We start from the raw sequence: 19,823 nt of genomic DNA, 5'->3' as shown, positions 1-19,823 counted from the left end.
CCCCCTCTCTCTCTCTCTCTCAGGAGTTGATTACAGCCTGGTACATAGGTTTCCTGGTCCTGATCTTTGCCTCCTTCCTTGTCTACCTGGCAGAGAAAGACATCAACTCAGACTTCAACACCTATGCAGACTCCCTCTGGTGGGGGACTGTGAGTACTAAATGATGCATACAGGATCTCTGTGGCTGAAGAGACAGATTAGGAACCACAGGCAATACAAACATAAAGAGGCATATATTAAGCGTAAGACCTCTGGGAACAGTGCAACCATATTATAATTATGTAGATCACAAGTATATTATAGCTCTTAACAACTGCATTTATTTCAATTTTTGCCATGTGTCAACAGTAGAGAAGTCAGTCTTGATTTCAAGCTTTACCTCATCCATTGACAATGCACACAGATATCAGCAGTGATATAAGATTTTAAGATGCTTTCTTTTTACCTTGTTTGACTGTGACTATAAAGATACAGATGGGAAATGTTGGAAGAAACAGGCAACAAACCATTAGGCTACGGGGGCAATCCTTTAAGATTTTTGAGCAGCATTGAAACTATAAAATTACTTTTTTGTTCAATAAACTTCAGATTTATGTCAGAATCGTCAAGGAGTCAGTCAAGGACATCAGCTAACGCTCATTTGCAGTTATATGATTTAAAAAAAATGTGATGCAAATGACAGGCGTAGTAGTTTCATACAAAATATTTTGTAGGTTGCATTTTCTGTGAATTCTGTGTTTGGAAACAACCATAGAGACGAATACAGTGTCACAGTTTGGTACAGTGCATTTTGTTATCATATTGTGAAATCTTACATTTTCACCTACCCAGATTACTCTAACCACTATTGGCTATGGTGATAAGACACCTCGTACCTGGCAGGGGCGGCTCCTTGCTGCTGGCTTTGCTCTTCTCGGAGTCTCCTTCTTTGCCCTTCCGGCCGTAAGTTTATTCACATCAACGTATATTAACTCACAAACATGTTAGTGGCTCTTCTCATGACTTTGATTTGACCTCTGACCCTCAGGGAATCCTGGGGTCAGGCTTTGCCTTGAAGGTGCAAGAGCAGCACCGGCAGAAGCACTTTGAGAAGAGGAGGATGCCTGCTGCCAACCTGATACAGGTATTGGCCTCAGTGTTTTAATCTGATGTTTAATGAACTCACACTCAAGGTACAGTATGTTACGTTAACTGTCGCTCTGTGTTTCTGTGTTGTGCATTTGTGTTTTTCTGTAGGCTGCATGGCGTCTCTACTCTACAGATGCCAAACACTCATATCTAACAGCCACATGGTACTTCTATGACAGCATGTTGCCTTCGTTCAGGTAGGTGCTCAGTCTCCATTATCAGCTCTGAATGGATTCAACCATCAGAAATCTGTGGTTGTCTTTGGTCCTTTGTTTGAAGTGATGTAATAAGTGCAGACAGAGATTTGAGAGTTGCATCACAAAATAGTATATTGCGCACAATAATTAGTGGTCCTTTACTGCTCGTACATTCATATTGTTATGAGAAAACACAGCACATATTGCAAATGAAACCTTTTTACCTATCAAGATTCAGTTAAATGCAGTGGTGGCTCAAGTAAAAAGGAATGATGTTTCCATTCATATTTAGCCCTTTCGTTTGCTTCTGCCACCACTATTCAATTACGTTTAAATTATTTTTGTTATACGCAGTGGTTTCTTATATTTTGCATTTATGTATTAATTTGACTAATTATTATTTGCTTAAAAGGAGGGGAACGTGAGAAACACAAATAGAAACGTCTCTTTTACATTAACATAAAAACTTTCACTATGTAATATCTTAAATGTAAATTTCATCTATCATCTTATTCCTCTCAAGTATCCCTCTTCTTTTGAGCGTTTGGACCATTGATTTGGCCTTTTTGTGAGTTTTTCATATTTTGTTGTTTTTTGTTCATTTGTCATGTTTTTTGTTTGTTTTTGTGTTTATTTGTGCACGTGGGGTGTCAGAGAACTGACGCTACTGTTCAGTCACCTCCAGCGACAGCGTAACACCAAGAAGGTTCTCCACAACTCCTACCACACGCTGCTGTCTGGGCTGCGGCCCTACAGCTCCCCCTACCTGTCGGGGGACAGGTACGCACCCCGGCACCTCACACAGCCTCACAGTACATCCAGACAGGTGGCCGAAAGTCTACCTACACTCATGCACAGTCACACAATGAAAACAGTAACAACAGGGACTTACAGAACACTGCATTCAACAGGTGTACAAAGAAAATCAAGGTTGACTCCTTCTGGAGTTTTCTGCATGGATGTGTCGTGTATCTAACAATGTTTCACTAACGCTGATCTGAGACCACTGTGTTGCAGGCCCCCCTGCTTCTCTGCATCTTTGTCTGCTTAGCTCATACTCTTTGCCATCTCCACCGCCTCCCGCTGTTCACTCACTGGTTGCCTCTTCCTGTCTTCCTCTTTCTTTCCCCTTTATTCCCATCGCATCTTTTCCATGCCGTCCATCCTCCATCCTTCATCTGTTCTCAGGAAGGCTGAAGTTCCATGCAGGTTTGTTCTTCAAGTCCAGAGCTGTGCTTGTTGATTAAAGGGTATTGATAGGGCATTCATTGCTGCATTAGATTCATAACTTCTTTAGCATAAATCCTTAAACAAAAGCGAAGGTTATGAAGGGACTAACGGACGTAATGCATGCATTAGACGAGAGAAGCACGTTAGTGTACCTGAATAACACAAGTTTTGCTGGTAGAATTGTCTTCGATTTGAGGAGCGGCTGTCACACCATGATGTTTAATGGGCTGTCTCGATGAATATACTCAGGTGACACCTACTACCTCTGCATGATCCTTCAATCCCACCTCCTCACTTCACACCGTGTCTCTATAATCTAAAACTGCCTCTCAGAAGTGTATTTTCCAGCTTTAGGTAAGACAACAAGATCAGTAGAGTAAAGGGCCATTTGGACTATAGAGACATCACACCTCACCCCTCCACCTCACCCTCTCTCCCTGGTTTTTCCTTTGCTACGTTTTGTCCTCATGGGTTCACCGTGTACCCAGGTTGTGTCCCTGGACTCCTTGTCCTCCTTCACCTCCCTCCCTGTCCCTTCTTCCACTCCTCTCTTCCCCTCACCCTCTCTCCCTCTGCCTTGTGTGTCTCCCCAGTCAGCTCCTTTCTAAAAAACGGGGTCTCTTCCGGATTCACGCTGGCCGCAAGCAGAGGTATCCACGGCAACAAGCCTGTGCACGGGACACGCTAAAATGTCATCAAATCAATAACACCACTCCTACTCCTCCTTTGACACACACAACCTGCTCACCTTGCCTGAAACACTCAAAGATTTGTGGACTGATGCAGTTGCTTTGCTAAATGTTTTGTTTCTGTTGAAGCATCAAACTATTCGCAGTTTGTGAATTTATTAAAGAATTAACAAAATGAGAAGCAAATGCCATGATATTTACCTTACTTTCTACCATATCCTGTTCTTACCAATCAAATACCTTAAACAGACACTATACTCTGGTCCACAAATGCTTGAGTGAATCCTTTATTGTGAAGAAATGCTGTGCTACTCTTTCCTGAAAGGATGTTTCTCCAGCCGGAGAAACTAAGGCTGATTTTGCTTGGTTTGGCTTGAAAGTCATTATACACCATGCGTTGAAAACACAACAGAAGTCCTTGATGGTTTCTCTGACTGTGACAGTGTGACAATGTTTCTTTTTAGCCAGTGTTTCATCAAATGTCTCTGATGAAATGAGGAAAATCACCCCCCAATTGTCGCTGAAGTCAAAAGAATCACCCCGCTCTTGACTTGCTTTATGTTTTCAATTCAGTTGCTTGCCTCATTTATAGTGTCTTCTTGGATAGAAGGTTTAAATGATTCAGCATGCTTTCCTACTTCACATATGACCTTTGTACAAAATCAGTGTGTATGTGCTGTATTTGTAAAAGGTTTTTAAGTGCTAAAATGTCTTGGTTTGCATGCAATATTCTTTCAATGTTTTGGAAAGATTCAGTGAAGTTTACGGTCCTGGATGCATCCAAATAATTTACTTCTGCTCCCAACAGCATGCAAAGGTCCTTCACTCTATCTTCCCCATTTTCTCCAGTCTACCTGAAGCATTTCAGCTTGCTTGTAAGAAATGCTGTTTCCACTAACATCCCTTAACTATTTAAATTTTAATTTAAATGGCCGTCCATAACACACGCACAACAAAGAGTATATCATCGTAGAAATGTGGGAGTGAACGACTGGGCAGGAATTGCTCTGTGGTGCATGATGTTTGCATTGCCTTATGGATCCGTGACAGTGTTCAACATATAAGTGGCTACAGTGAAGGAGTAGTCTCAAGAGCATGCCATAACAGCAGCGTTATGAGTCAATCTGTTGGACGGAATGGACAAATAGCTTTCCTGTAAATAGATGACCTCACATACCGGCCTGCCGCGGGTTTTGGTGAGTGGTATAGAGAGTACTTAATGAGACATCTTTTTGTACGGCTGCGCTTTGAAGCCGATATTTTGATGCTTACTCACTCTGTTGAACGGATTAAGGAAGCGTGTCTTTATTCTGATGGTGGTTGGAACATTTTCTGCCGTCCCAGCACTACTGCAGGTCTTGAATCAGGTTTCAGTCTGATTTTGCTGAATCAGGTGCTATGATAGGCACATTAAATAAGCAAATCCTCAAGGCAGAATCAGTTTCTAGCAATATTGAGTGGTCCCTGTGGTCAAACTGCTTCCACGATAAGTCAGCTAGTCTGTCCTTTGCTGTTTGTGTCCCTGTTTTGTCTGTTTGTTGTTGATTGTTATAAAAGGCTATAATTCACTATTACTAACAAACTCTTTTCTAACAAGCTCAGGCTTCTGCTGCTTCCCTAAACTCCCAGGATAACACAGCTTAGTTTCCCATTAAGGTCAAAGGCATGGACATTGTGATCATTGAAAAAAGCCCAGTACCTATCATGATCCGGAAAGAACATTGTGTCTTTAGATGTTTGAATATTATATCTTCACTGTCAGCAGTAAAATGGGCTTCCGGGATCGTATTAGGATGAACAATTCCCGATCATCCCAAACCATTCGGAACAAGGCGTCGCCGCTGCCCAGCGTCCGACGCTCTCCCAGCCAGGAGAATGACGCAGAGGCCACCAGCCCGGGGAAGGTCCAGAAGAGCTGGAGCTTTAATGACCGCACACGCTTCCGCACATCCCTTCGCCTTAAACCACGCCCACCTGCTGATGGTAGGCAACACACACATGTCCAAACAAACATGTCCATTCACACTCACAAGGTTCATTTCTTTCATAATAAAGTCTCTCCCTCTGTCTTGGCTCAGTGGAGGGGGTCGGGGAGGACAGTGTGGAAGACAAACCATATTGTGACGTGGCCATGGAGGAGGTAATCCCAGCAGTGAAGACACTCATACGGGCTGTCAGGTGAGTCCTGCCTTCAACAGTATGTTAGTTGTACCTACTGTGGAAATTGTTTTTATTGTAATAAGGCTGTTCTATACATAATCAGGTCCTTGTTCAACCTTGTAAAGGTTTTATCCAGTATAAAACAATGGAATCTTTTTTTGCATTTCTTCCTTGGGGCACTAACAAAAAACTCAATATTTTTCCAACTGGGTTTTTTATTATGAGCCTCTACAAAACAGTAGAGATGTCCATCTATTGTATTAGTTAATGTGAAATAAGATACATTTAAATGACAAAGCTAAAACCCAATAAATAAAACATTTTACATATAACATAAAAATAATTAACAATATGAAGTCCTATATGGATTTACATAATTGTGTTCAATAAGCCCTTTGGAATCAAACTACATCTCCATAAACAGGTTAGATGGTCTTTTCTGAAAACCAGGTCATGGTTATTGATAGAATAAGGTCACTTTGCTCAGATATACAACCTGTGCATGTGTGGTCGGACCATGGGCTCTTGTGGTATTTTATAGCCTGCATTGATGGGCGAACATGCTGCTCCTCCATTTAGGCGCAGCCGTGTGCCGATTCAGCTGACAGAGTAGAAATGTCCACGTAGGAGAGGTAACTGAGCCCTCCTGCAGGCAGGGTTAGTTCCCTCATTTGACCTTGTCGCTCAGGAAGCCCAGCTCACTCAGGTCGGTCATGTGTAAGATGGCTTGATAGGGTGGCCTATTAGAGAGTACACACACACACACACACACACACAAGATCACAGTATATTACAACTGTACAACGATATTGTTCAGTGTAGACAAGGACAACTGTAATAACAATTGATTTGCACATGCTGTCACTGTGTCATCTCTTCCTGTAATTCATCATCTATAAGCTTTGATGTAACGTTACTGTAGTACATCAGAGGTGGATGTTCTTACACGGTATGTGCTCAGACACTTTGAACGAATAGAGCGTCCTCAGCTTAGAGTCATGAAGAAAAGCAAAAACATTGTGTGTGTGACGAAATGCTCTGTTGGCAACTCTATACCACAATTATGATGATTAGTAATTAATCATGATGGGTAAAATGCAAAAATATACAACCTCCTGTTTTTAAATGTGTAGATTTCCCATAAGGTTACCAACAATATCTTGAATGCAACCCCTCCCCTCCCCCTGACACACACACACACACTCGTAGAGTAACTGCGTAGAGTTTTTTACTGATGGTGGCAGAAAAAACTACAACTGCTAGCAAACATCTGGTGTTGGGGCCAGGCTGGTCTCCAGAGAGGTTTGATGAGAGCGGGTTACAACGACTCTCTTTCTGGTCCCTGATGTCGGTGCTGTTTCCCTCACGATCTGTGTGCTTCCGTACGCACTCTGTGAAGCTCTTGAATAAAATCGTGCCTGGAAAAAAACGCTGTGTGTGTGTATTTATGTGTGTGTGGGACATCCTGGTGGTTTCTTATCTGTATCTCCTCTGTCACTATATAGTAAAAACAGTGCCTCTGAAAATCAGTAAAGGCTGTACTGTGGGCAACATTATTAGGGATGCTGAAATTTGGCAGTGAAACAGTCCATAAATGTTTTAGAAGCATCAGTTATACACCTTCCTGTATGATTCCCTCGCTGTAATAGACCATTGCTTCCCATTTATTTATTTGTTATTTGCTGTAGTTCTTGTAGGTTTGATTTAAGTTCGCTATGTTCATCTGCTTTTGTCTGAGGGTTCATTCTTGATGAATGCTGTAGTGCTTAAATTGACACTGACGGTGTTGTATGAACCCTAAATTTGTGTTATATTCTCAACTATTATGCTCTTGAAACAGTCAATTCTGCTGTTGTTGTGTGTAGAGGTTGTGTCACAATCTTTTATTTTGAATGATCCATCATGGTTACAATTATTGCAATATTAGATTAATTTATATTGAAGGTTTTTTCTTTGTTGATATACAGCAGGTAGATACTTTCTGGTCTTCCGGCAGCATGATATATTATTGTTTGATATCGTTATGCCACTGATATTATATCATATGACCTCTCTTCTGGTTTGCACTTGACTCAGCAGATAGCTCTGACCTCAGCTGCTCTGTGCTTCAGACAATGGAAGAGAGGGAGTTCCTATAGATAGTGCAGGTGTGTAAACAGCAGGTGCTTTACACACACACACACACACACACACACACACACATGCAGCGTCTTAGCGAGGTTCATGATTGATGTCTGTGAAACACAAAATTGTGCAGCAGGCCTTAGTGCTGAGGCTTCACTTTAGAGAGATGCATGTGGTTTATCAGTGCCAGCTGCTGGAATAAATGCGTACAGTGTTCTGTTTAATGTACGAAGGGATAGGTAGAGGGAGCACAGGTAGAAGAAGAGAGAAGGAGAATGGGAAAACAAGGTCTGATATCTTTCTGTGCTCTCTCTACTGTGACTCTCCATTATGCACAAATCCAATACTGCACAAAACACAAAATTTCTGCGTGTTTGCAATCTCGGATGAAGCCCCTACTTTGTTAAAGAAATAATTCGGACATGCTTACTATTTATAACCATTTCATCTTTACTCATCGTCATCAGTTTTTGGAAGGTTTCAGCTGTAATATTTGTAAACTCATATAACGTGCATAGTATAGTATAGTGCAGAGTATTTCTCCGTAGGAGTGATTAAATACACACACTGTAGCTTGTGTGTTAGATTTCGTTCCCTTGAGCAGGTAGGCAGTCTAATCTGGTGAAAGAATCAGACTCGCCTCTGCAGTCGCTCGCCCTGGTTGGCCCACCTTCGATTCGTGTCAGCATAACAGTCATTTTTAAGTCACAGATAAAACCTTGCCATTGGAGACTATCAGGGATCCACCTTTGCTGAATTGCAAAAAGTATTTGGACTAGCTATGCAAGCATTTTGGGGCACAGATGACACTTCCTGTCCCTCCAATCATTGCTGTGTTTTTACGTCTCAACGTCCTAACATTAGGAAGGTATAATATCTTTCAGTAAGCAGTGCCAGTGACTGTTGCGCCGTAGCTGGAAGTTTTCTGCGGGGGAAGTGGGCGCCACAGTCAAGCCTGACCATGTATTATGAAAGCCATTTCATCGGCCGAGAAAAAGAGTCAGCATTTTAAAGAAACCCTCGGAGGATCCAAATCACCACCCCCACCCACGTTCCCCCCCAACCTTTTCTTCTTCTCTACCCACACCTGAGACCCACCCTGGCAAAAAAATCTGCATCTACCTGCAAAATAAGAAAAGACCGCCTGCAAAAAATACCACAAACGCAGGAGTCATCAAGAAACAGAGTGCTGCATGAGGGGGGAAGAGTGCGCTGACGGCCGTAGAACGCCACTCCTCCTCTTGCTCCTCATCTACTTCCTTCACACCTTCTCTTCTTCTGTGTTGCAGCACCGGTCACTACAAAAACCTCTGCACTGCATGTGGCTGCTGTAAATGCAAACGCTGCAGACCTCGTCAAAGGTCGCAGTGGTTATTTCAGAAACTGACCCCTCTCTCAAGTTCAGATTTCATTTGCTCCTGATTAGCCCATGTGTGTGTAGTTGTGTTAGCGTGTACGTAAGTCTGTGTGTAAGCTTATGCATTTGAGGCATTAGATAAGATTTTGTTTGTGTGTGTAGTTGTGTACACAGATATGTGTGTGTGTGTGTGTGTGTGACATCGTCTCAGAACAGTGTTTCTGATCTCCCGTTTCCCAGACCTTTGATATGATTTATTTTCTTTCTCCTGTGAAGGCAAGTGGAAGTATTATAGTGGACTTAGTCGTCTGCGTTTGTGAGATAGGATTCCCTCATAAAAAAAGAAAATCCCTCCTTCCTTGCCCTCCCGCTCTCTCTGTCTCTTCCAGCTTGACTTGTATTGCAATCCATCACAGGGTGAGATGACAGTTGAGTGTGTATATTTTGTCTTGCTTACATTTGATGTTTCCACACCTTCTGCGGAGCCAGCATCTCTGAGCTGCCTATCACACAAGTGATAAGAACGGAATTGAATGACCCACCCAACTCAGAAAGCCAAACACACACACACACACACACACATTCCTCTGCTCCCGTCCCATTATCTCTTGCACATCCTCCACTCCCTCCAGCATGACGTCCAACCAGACCGACTCTGGCGGAGGATGTTGTCAGCGATGTGTTTCGCCGGGTGCAGTAGTGCTGGGTCAAAATTCCTCGGTGTGATTCCCCCTCATTTGGGACGTGGGTGGTGATGATGAGCTGTGTACTCTCGGAGTGGGAGCAGCTGTGGTCCACCAGTGGCTGTCATACTGACAAAAGAGCGGTAACAGGGGAAAGCTCCGATAGAGTTGTGTGTGTGTTACCCGTTACTATCTGTGGGTTTCTGCTAATTGCTGAAACAGCAAGTACTGATAAGCAAATGTCTCCGGGAGATGTTGTCATCATCACAATATATCCACATGGTTTAGCAGGGGAGTGACTCTGCTCTCTTTATGGGGCTGTTTGTGAATGATAAGGTCACTCTGACTGCAATTAATCTTGTTATTCTCGGGGTCTCCTGCATCGTTTGATAGCTGTCCTGCCCCTGCATTTTTCCAAAGATTTATTGTACGTCCATATGTGTGGATTCGCTGTGTGAGGCTCTTTAAAGGTTCTCAGAGGAGTGATAACCGTGAGTCTGGTGCGTTTGTGTATTTGTGCAGGATCTTAAAGTTCCTCGTGGCCAAGAGGAAGTTTAAGGAGACACTGCGTCCGTATGATGTGAAAGACGTCATAGAGCAGTACTCTGCTGGACACCTGGATATGCTGGGCCGTATCAAGAGCCTGCAGATGCGGTAGGTTGCACACATGTAGTCACTACTACTTTGTTGCTTGAAAACTGTATTGTTGGAAAAATAAAAAAAATTAGGGGTTTGGGTAAGAGGTGTAGGTTACTTTGTTTTTTCTTTTTTTTTTTTTTTATTAAAAATATTGTTTAAGTTTACTTCATGTGTGCCTTTGAAACTTACTAAGCTTTGTTAAAGGAAGATTTGGCAAATACACTTTTTCACTTTCTTGCCAAGAGTTAGATGAAAAGATTAACACCACTTTCATATGTGTATGATGAATTTGAACCTACAACCAAAAGCCTGTTAACTTAGCTTAGCATAAAGACTGGAAATGGGGAAATTGCTATCTCGCTAGCTAGGCCCTGTCCAAAGGTAACAACATCCAACAACCAGCACCTTTAAAGCTCACTAATCAACATGTCATAGCACTGTTGTTAAATCTGTACAAAAACCTAATGTGAAAACAACACGTTGAAGTTTTATTAGGGAGTTATGTGGCTAAGTAGTTTTTGGCCAGCAACCAACTCAGACTATGCTCCCAGATATGTAATGTTTATTTAATAATAAGTACATATTTATTGTAATCTGCTGTTTTTGTGTAAAAGGGTGGATCAGATAATTGGACGAGGAGCTGTGCAGCCCGATAAGAAGACGCGCCCTGAGAAGGGAGAGAAAACGCCACCAGAACTGGACCCACTGGATGAGCTAAGCATGATGGGACGTGTAGTCAAGGTGGAGAAACAGGTACGAGATGAATATTGTGATTTATGTAGCTGTGTTCTCTGTGTAAACATGTGGATCATTTGCCAAATTTCAGTGGACTGCTTTTATTCAGTCTGGTAGATCTAAACAAGGTGCCATAAAAAGCACAGGAAGTGCAATAAACTAAAAGCAGGAAATGAGCTGAGTGCCTGTTCATGTGTGAACCTGTTCAGTGCCACTTACTCAGTGTTTTTTCTTTCAGCAGTTTTTCTTTTCTACAGCTCCCACGAGACAGCCAATATATTGTTTCTTAATGCTAACAAATGATGTGTTTTGTGTTACTGTATACACATGTTAGCATAGAACATGAACAGAAACAAAGTTTCATCTCATTAGACAGGAAAAAAGAAGTTTGACACATTCCAGTCTGTGTGTTTGTTCAGGTTCAGTCTATAGAGAACAAGCTGGACCTCCTGCTCAGCTTTTACTCCCAGTGCCTAAAGAAAGGCTCATCCAACTTCACCCTGTCCACCCTCCTGGACCCCGACCTGACATCTGACTACCACAGCCCTACGGACCAAAGAGACCTCTTCCCCTCTGCCAACACGCTCAACATCTCCATGTCTGAGAGCGGCAACTTGGAATGACAGTGAGCTGAGCAGTCCCAGGGCTGTTCGAACATAGACACAAACCCTTTACAGTACGTCCTTCTGCGGCTGAGTCCTCACTTCAAGCAGCCCGACCTTAATCTCTTCTTTTTCCACTTCATTTCATAAGTGTCTGGGATGACTTTTACCCCTCCATCTCAAATCTGCTCTCCTCACCTCTTTTTCCTGAAGTGAATGTGTTCCAAAGCTGATACAGACAGAGGCCACCAGATGGCTCCACCTGACAAGGCCAAAGCTGCTCACCGCACACGCCTCTGAACCCACTAGATGAGGCTGGAGATGAAGAGAGAGGACACATGGACGACTGTGACTTGACTACTGAACCACTTTCACTCACTCACCTCATGCTATTTATCTACGCCTACTTTAAAGCTTCACCTGTAGATAATCAGACTTTGGATTTTGATAGATCTTTGGAGAAGTCTTTCCCCCATCATCATCATTTCTTTTCTTCTTTTTTTTCTTGGCTGCTTGAATCAACTGACTGAGAGTTTGCTGACTCAGTTGACGCAGACAGTGCTGCAAGTGCCATGCCAGTCATTTGTCCAGTACCTTAAGATGGCATTGCAGTTATTGATACTGTAATGAATATAATGGCTCCTACCTGCATTTTCGCATTCACGCCACCATACGAATAAAAAATAAGCAGTAAAGAAGCCGTCGACACAGAAATAATCTGCTCCCTCAGACCTGGACGGGCAGACTGGGCCGACAGCCATCTCGCCAAAGCACCAAACCTCCACGGTACACCTTCCCACCCAAACAAGGGAGTTTTAAATATGTAAATCCTTGCTTTAAATGCCCAAAAAGAGCTGGGAGAATGTGTCGGGGGTGACTGATGTGTACTGTACATTCACTGTTGTTTGTTTTCATCTCCATTCTCTCTCTCAGACTTCCTGTCTTCAACAAGCCCACTTGCAAAAAAACAACAAAAACAACTTATTCCCTGTTTGGATGGCATTCAAGTGAGGAATGTTCCGACTTATTTAGGATTTACTAGAGCCAAAATGTCCTCTCACCCGTCCAAAATCCCTTCTTTGCAATGTTTCAAAGGCTGTCGTAGCTCCTTGAGTATTTCAGTAACTTAACTTTGTGTCTCTGTCTTGCAGCCCACCCCTCCAGACATGCATGATCCTCAGACCCGTCCTGTAGATAAAACCTCACTGATCCCCAGTCAGAATTCAGACATTTATGTCACGTTTTTTGCACCACTCCTCATCACTCGCGTCTAGCCTCAGGTCAGGCAGTCAGTAATACTTCACAGCCTTTCTTACAGGAGGATAGTTCTCACTCTGTTACTACTCTCTCTTGCAGTCAGCAGCTGTGGACAACAATGTAGAGACTTTTTGGCCAGTTTGATGCAGTTTTAAACAATGAACATTTAAGGCGTCCAGGTCTAACGCATGAATTCCAGGCCATTATCCTCATGAATGCACGTGTCTTAGGAAATGGTTCCAGCCTTACAGCTACACAACAGACGGACCGTGTGCAGCGTTGAGGCTCCAGTCGCCACCCTTAGCTATTACTGACTATGATCGCCAGCCCACTTTACTCTCTGCTGTCTTTTCTGGTTCTTTCTTGGACATGTTTGATGCACAGTAAATAAATGCTCTGTGCTTGTGGACAAAACTGGAGAGTGCACAAATGCACACACAAACACACACAAACACTCACACATATACACACACACACACACACACACAATGAAAGCAACTCCTTTACTTAAATACTTTGGCACTTGATAAATATAACACATTTTTGTCCTGTACAATTTTACCTTTTTGTTTCTAATTTCTTTACTGTAATAATGTTCATGCACTCGATTTTGTGTAACCTATAATGGCAAATTTCTATTTTTTTTTAGAATGATTTTGGTTGTTAAAGTGACTGTAGGGTTTAAGTTAATATATTTAATTCAGTTAGATACAATCTTTGAATAAATGTAGCATTTTCTGTCAAGTTGAATCATGGATGACACAACTGTAACTACACACAGCTGATCAGGTTCACACTCACAACTCGCAGAGCTCATATGTATATTTTTTTAATGTCATCAGATGATTGCTGCCAGCTTCAAGAAAAAACATTCACTCTACTGTATTTGGCCAGTGAAAACAGTTTGTCTCTCCCTGCAAGTGATTAATTTATTTGGTCCAGTCAAGCCAGTTGACTCAGGTGCTCCACTTTTCCATTCAAGCCAAGCCTAGACTTCAAACAGTGAATGTATTTCATTGCTCACTCTTTTTAGATCTATTAATGATCTGATGCTCTCGCTGCCATGGGGAATAAAATGGCAAAACTATGCTCGCTGTCGGCATCATACAATCTTTGCATTCATTTCATAGAGAAATGCTAGGTCGCTTTATACTTTGTCTACTTAAAGAAGTCTACTTATTAGAGGCAGTATTAGACTGAACACGTCATTGTCACCTGGAATGTTGCGCTCCATGAAAATGTACGTGAGACCACTGTATTGCATGTTGTTGTTAGTGGTGGCCCCAGTGTTAGAAGAAAAAAATATATATCTTAAGGATGTCTCCTGTAAAGTCTTGAGTCAAGACATGAAAGGAAATGACCTGTGCCTTCTATGTCCTCGTTCTGTATCTGATATGGATCCGTCTCAAACTTAAATGCTGCTTTGAAGAGAACACTATTAGGGGTATCACATGCTCTTAATTTTTTGCAAAACTTTGATCCAACTAAAGAAACAGCACCAAAATTGTTCTGAACATGTAATTTTAGGATTTAGGGTGCTGCAACCTTTGATATTTTCTGAGAATATTACTGTATGTTTAGCATATCATTGTAAGTCTACCAGGACCTCCTCACATCAACACACTTACTGTAACACCAGTCAGATCTGGAGGCTGGAGGCATGGACATTCGTGTCGTCACAGGAAACTCTGCAGGCATGTGTCCTTCCATAAGCATGTCACATAGAGAAATATGGCTTCCACACAACTACCTCTGAGGCCACTAGGGGGCGCTAGTCTAGAAAACCGAGTATGAGAAAAAGTAACCGATTGTCTAACTGACTGAATGCTATGCATGTCTCAATCTGCACGTTCTCTTTTCTCTTTTTTTCACTCTTCTTCACGACGCCCGACTATCCATCGTTCACTGACTTGCTGCCATTTGACATTCCAGCTCGTTGCCCTTTAACTGCTCTCTTAGGTATTGGAACTGTTGTTAAAATAAAACACAAACTGATCAAAGCAATAAGCAAAATGCTAAGCCAACAAAGTCTTCCAATTCCAATTGATGTAGCTACTGGTTGATGAAATATGGCGCTCATTTTATTTTCTAATCTAATGTACACCTCTATTTGATCTTTTAAAGAGATACAAAAATGTGTATCTGATGAGGATAAAATTAGCTCACTTGACTAATTTATTAATTTATTTGTTTCAATAAAGCTCTTTGGACTGTAAGCTGACTTTGGTCTCTTTCTTTCTAATCAATATTGTGTAATGTTTGATATTTACAGAATGATAGCCTTCTATTGCAGGGGTTGTAAATAATAAAACATAAGAATGTAATTCATTTTTAAAGGCTGTGATTTCTAAACTCAAACATAATGATGATTATGCCTGGTGGACCTGGTGCTTGCTGCAGCCGCCATAGGTTCCAATCCGACCTGTGGCCCTTTGCTGTATGTGATCCCCTCTCTCTCCCTTTCTTGTCTATCTTCAGCTGTCCTATTTAATAAAGGGGAAAAAGCCCCCCAAAATACACAAAAAACAAAAAAACATAAGGTAATATGTCATAATCATACATATTAAATGAGAGATGGACTAAAATCATGATCTTATCTCATGTTCACATGTTTCATTGCAGCGTTACTAACATTTAACTAGAGTCATTTTTAAGGCTGTTTAAAAACATTTTATTGACATACATTAATAGAACAAAATAGTTATTCCTTCTCCTTTGTAACTCAAACTGGGAATTCGTTCGTGTACACTGCGACTGCTTTCTGGTGTGTTCTTCATTTGAAGGATTTTAATCAAATTTCTCACAACAGTGAAATAGGAAAGCTAACTGACTGCAGAGTGAAGTCATTCTTTACGCTCCCTGTCACATCCACCATGAGTCTGATGACAATGATTCACAATGTGAAGTTGCCTACACCGTAGCAGTGGGAGAACAAAGTCACATGTCGTTTGAAGGGGTCGATAATTAAATAGGCAAACGTCTGCTCCTCCTCTCGTCTCCCGGGGTAACATTGCCCAGACTCATCCTGCAGAGGATAAATAATACAATGTGTGTAAATTATGAGGAAAATGCGAGTAAAACCTGTTGTCTAGGTAGAGGACAAACATGAAATGTACAAACTGCCACTTTTTCCACTGTTAATAATGTAATTCTTGACAGTTTATTGATCTCTACTAAATGATTCCTAATAGTGTGGTCGTTCCACACTGTTAAAAACCTTAAACATTAAACAAATCAGTTTCAAATCAGATAGTTAAACGTTATATGTTGATTAATCGTTTACATAAACTGTACTATCAAATTGTATATATTGTATACTGTATATCTCACAATGGCTTTGAATCACCAAGCCAATTAAAGGTGTTATCAAATGTTTCCGTTGAAACATACACGCACTGATATACATACAACACACACTCACTTACGTAGGCACAGACTCTGAGGACTGTGGAGACAACACTGATCTTCTTAGTCTCTGGATCCTTCTGAACACTAAAGGGTAGAAATACAATGTCATTATTAGATCATTAAGTTTCTAACAATAAACTTCATCAATAGTTGTTTCATCCATAGTATGGATTCAAACATGGTCAGGTTCAGCCCACCTGATCAGGTCTTTGTAGATTCGCTTTGTGGTGCTGATGTAAGGATCAATAGTGTCTTCGTACTGACAGAGCTCTCCTCCGAGACACAGGTGCTTGAAGAGGCGAAACATAAACTCTCCTCGCTCCGCTCTCCCAACCACGTAGTAGTGCTCGGAGTCCTCATCCTGCAACATCTGGGGGAACAGAGAAAGACTTGGACTTACTCCACGTCAAAAAAGATACAGACAGACAGACAGACAGGTGGATGAGAAAAGCGAGAGTGACCTGTCTGAGTTCATCATAGTCGGGGTAGACATCATGAAAGCATTTAACTACATGTCCAGAGGGCCTCAGGATTCCACAAGAGTAGATTGGGTCAAACAACTCCATGGAGACCTTTGTGCACAGCACCGGCTCCACGTCAACAGACACCACTGGCTTGTCTACACACACACACACACACACACACAGTCAAAAACATTCCACAGAAATTTGACTGCAAATATTGTCCAGCAGATGAGATCAATTTCCTCCTACTATCAGTGATGAAAAGGCTTTCTGGGGGACATGACATACCGAGAGGCACCCGGGCCGCGGCCTCCATCTTCCTGGACAGACTGGATACCACATCAGGATCTCTGAAGAAACACTGCGTGTACAGAGCGACATCAAGAGCATTCAAATGTGATGTAACGCATGAGTAATATTTATTAAAACAGACAACCAGTAATTGTTGTTTTTCAGGAGACTGATGAGCTATAACTACATCTGTTTCAGGTATAAGGAAAAAAGGTAAAAAGTGGTTATTCACTGTAATATCAGACTGTAACGTATTATGGTGGGTCTCACCTGTGCAAACCTCTCACTGTTGTAAGGGTAAAAGGTCTGATCAAAGCTGTACGACTCGGCTGAAATCCTCCCCAGCATGGACCTGAAATAAAACACACATCCATTAAACAAGGAGCTCACCAACACCCACTGGTTAATTCATCATTTCTTCCTACCATTGTTTGTTTACATCAATGTCCATTGCATATTTATATATAATAATATATGCACACTCATATATACAGCAGAACCCAACACACACACACACACACACACACAAGAAAGTAAAATAACCAACACCCAATCTAACATTAGAAGATAGGTAACATTAACATATAATATTTTCATGTTAGCTACATTTGTTAAGTCACGTACCATTTCATTAACAGTGCTAACGTGTCTTTGTCCTGTAGGAAGGGCAGTTTCTTGGAGGGAAGAGGAGTAAACGAAAAAGTTAGCTCAAACTCGCATTTCTCTCCTCCTGCCATGTTCACTCTGTCTTTGGATGTTGTTATCACTCAAGAGGAGTCGCTCCGGTTCACAAACAAGCAGCAGGTTTGTGGGCGTTTACAGACCAATCAGCGGCAGGTGTGCCTTCACTAACAGCCCAATCAAGCGCAGGTGTGCCTCACTAAACAGCCAAATCAGCCGGCAAGGGGGTGTGCTCACTAACAGCCAATCAGCGGCAGGTCTGGACGGGTTTAGTAGCGGGTACCAGGAATAACGTCGGAGTGGTTGATCTCACTTTTTCACTCATCTCAGAAGATTCGTGTACTTGTCTCCATGACAACGGACGCTGGTGACGTCCGTTGTCGGGCTAGAACATTCTTTTTCTAAAAGCTAGCGTTAGCATAGCATCGTTTACTTCAGTTGACTTGTATTATAAGTGTGCTTAGTGTCGTCTGTTTGAAGTGTCTTTACTTTATAATAATATAATATAATAATAAAGGTTGACCTACAGGAGGACAGGCGACATATACGGCCACCAGGGAGCGACCTTGTCCAGCTGTAGAGACAGTAGCTGGATGTTCACACTGTAGAAAGCACCAACATGTGTGAGAAATCCTACTGTACACTACTCTTAGGCTCTTATTGGATATATCTATTTCCATTCAATTTTTATTTTTTGTTTTTTACTGTATGTTAATACCTATACATACATTTTTATTGACACATTTCCCCCCGGGGATCAATAAAGTATTTCTGATTCTGATGTAAGAAAAGTTCCACAACAGAGCAAATTTAATCTGCTGATGAAGACCCTGTGATAGAGTCAAAATCACAAGACCCGAGTGAGTAAGTAGACCTTGATTTGAGATTATTTTCTCCAAAGAATAAGTATACTACTGCTTGTTCATTCTTATGCTAATTTCTCTTATAACAACAACAACAACAGTTTTTTAAATAATTTGGAAAAATAAGAGAGAATAAAAGCTATAAATTAAAACAAATAAAAAGATGACATCACATGAAGCAAGTCTATAAAAATGTTTTTTAATAAGTTATTTAAAAGAAGTCACTGATTAATTCTCTCTCTTTTTCTTACTTTAAACATCATAATAATAAACAACATAATCCCTAACATCCCCTCTCTGGATGTTCTTTACATAAACATCTCTCACATTGCTCTGTATCACTATAATGTTTCTCCTGTTGGTGTTCACAGCTTATGCCTCTTTGTAAAGTCTTGAGATAAAGCACCGATGTATCTCTAGATGTTTTGACCAATCTCCTTGCTTTACATCTGACGACTAAATGTTCTCTTGTAAACGTTGTTCAATTTGCCATGAACACCTGAGCATCGGGAACAAAAAGGGCAGCGTCCCTTTTACCATCAACCTCACATTTATAGCGTCTTTTGACATCACATCCAAAGGGCACTGCATGTCCTGCAGCTGCTCACCCTTTAAGGATGTTATGCTTGTACATGTGATACTTCTTGTACAACCTACATAGTATTTGTTTTTTCAAACTAGGCCTTGCACCTCCTTACAGATCCCTACAAATATCTTTATTCCTCCTGGCTCAAATACTCATTTCATTCCCAACATTCCAGGATGCTTGAGGATGTGGGAGCCTTTAGAACCACATTCCAGCGTAGGACGTGCAGACTCTGATATTTGAGCCAAGGATATCTGCTGTGGGGACACCCTGAAGTCAAAATAATGTAACCACATTGTGTTGCCTTTAGTCTGAAGAATGCAGTAATACATCAGAAAACGTCCGATAAGAAAAGTCAGATTTATTATTTAAGTATCTAGTGTCTGCAGTGTAACAGAGAGCACGAATGGAGTCACAGTGCAATGGTGGCCTTTAATTAAAATGTAAGAAGACAAGCGATACGATCAGATTCTCTTTATCATTTTGTAATGTTAGAGAAAAATATAATGTCTAACTGGTTTTATCTTTGACCTTTTGGAATAAACCTGTTATTACGATGGTTTTAAAAAATCCCCTCATGAGTGATGAGATGGTGAAGAGAGACAAGAAACTATTAGGGGATACTGTCGCTCACAGAGTCAGATACAGGCTTCAGCATCATCAGGAGTAGATCGAGTCATGTTATGTTTTATTTCTAAAGAGGTTATATGTAATATATATCTACAATAT

General features: G+C 41.4%; 2 protein-coding genes across 3 annotated transcripts in view; one reads left to right on the top strand and one right to left on the bottom strand.

Moving 5' to 3' along the window:
- LOC118342354 (potassium voltage-gated channel subfamily KQT member 4) overlaps positions 1–15,011 on the top strand; it is a 46,633-nt gene extending 31,622 nt beyond the window's left edge. Inside the window, exons 5-14 of one of the 2 annotated variants that reach the window (XM_035680848.1) lie at positions 24–149; positions 832–942; positions 1,028–1,123; positions 1,237–1,325; positions 1,980–2,105; positions 5,010–5,227; positions 5,323–5,422; positions 10,091–10,222; positions 10,822–10,960; positions 11,362–15,011. In XM_035680848.1, coding sequence (XP_035536741.1) covers positions 24–149; positions 832–942; positions 1,028–1,123; positions 1,237–1,325; positions 1,980–2,105; positions 5,010–5,227; positions 5,323–5,422; positions 10,091–10,222; positions 10,822–10,960; positions 11,362–11,565 — 1,341 coding nt within the window. In that variant the 3' untranslated portion in view covers positions 11,566–15,011. Of the gene's footprint in view, positions 1–23; positions 150–831; positions 943–1,027; positions 1,124–1,236; positions 1,326–1,979; positions 2,106–5,006; positions 5,228–5,322; positions 5,423–10,090; positions 10,223–10,821; positions 10,961–11,361 lie in introns of both variants that reach the window. The other variant, XM_035680847.1, reaches the window with a different exon arrangement.
- A 459-nt stretch (positions 15,012–15,470) lies between these two features.
- On the bottom strand, positions 15,471–17,724 carry cfap300 (cilia and flagella associated protein 300). The gene is made up of 7 exons (XM_035681644.1): positions 17,589–17,724; positions 17,235–17,316; positions 16,962–17,034; positions 16,671–16,828; positions 16,407–16,579; positions 16,227–16,293; positions 15,471–15,826 (listed from the first exon to the last, which is right to left on the bottom strand). Exons 1-7 carry the CDS (start codon positions 17,699–17,701, stop codon positions 15,695–15,697), a joined length of 798 nt encoding a protein of 265 aa, XP_035537537.1. The 5' UTR covers positions 17,702–17,724; the 3' UTR covers positions 15,471–15,694.
- Positions 17,725–19,823: the final 2,099 nt, after the last annotated feature.

Source organism: Morone saxatilis, unplaced genomic scaffold (assembly GCF_004916995.1).
Source record: "Morone saxatilis isolate NCDOM2014 unplaced genomic scaffold, NCSU_SB_2.0 Contig9, whole genome shotgun sequence".
Taxonomy (NCBI): Eukaryota; Metazoa; Chordata; class Actinopteri; family Moronidae; genus Morone; species Morone saxatilis.
This window is presented reverse-complemented; position numbering and strand designations above follow the sequence as displayed.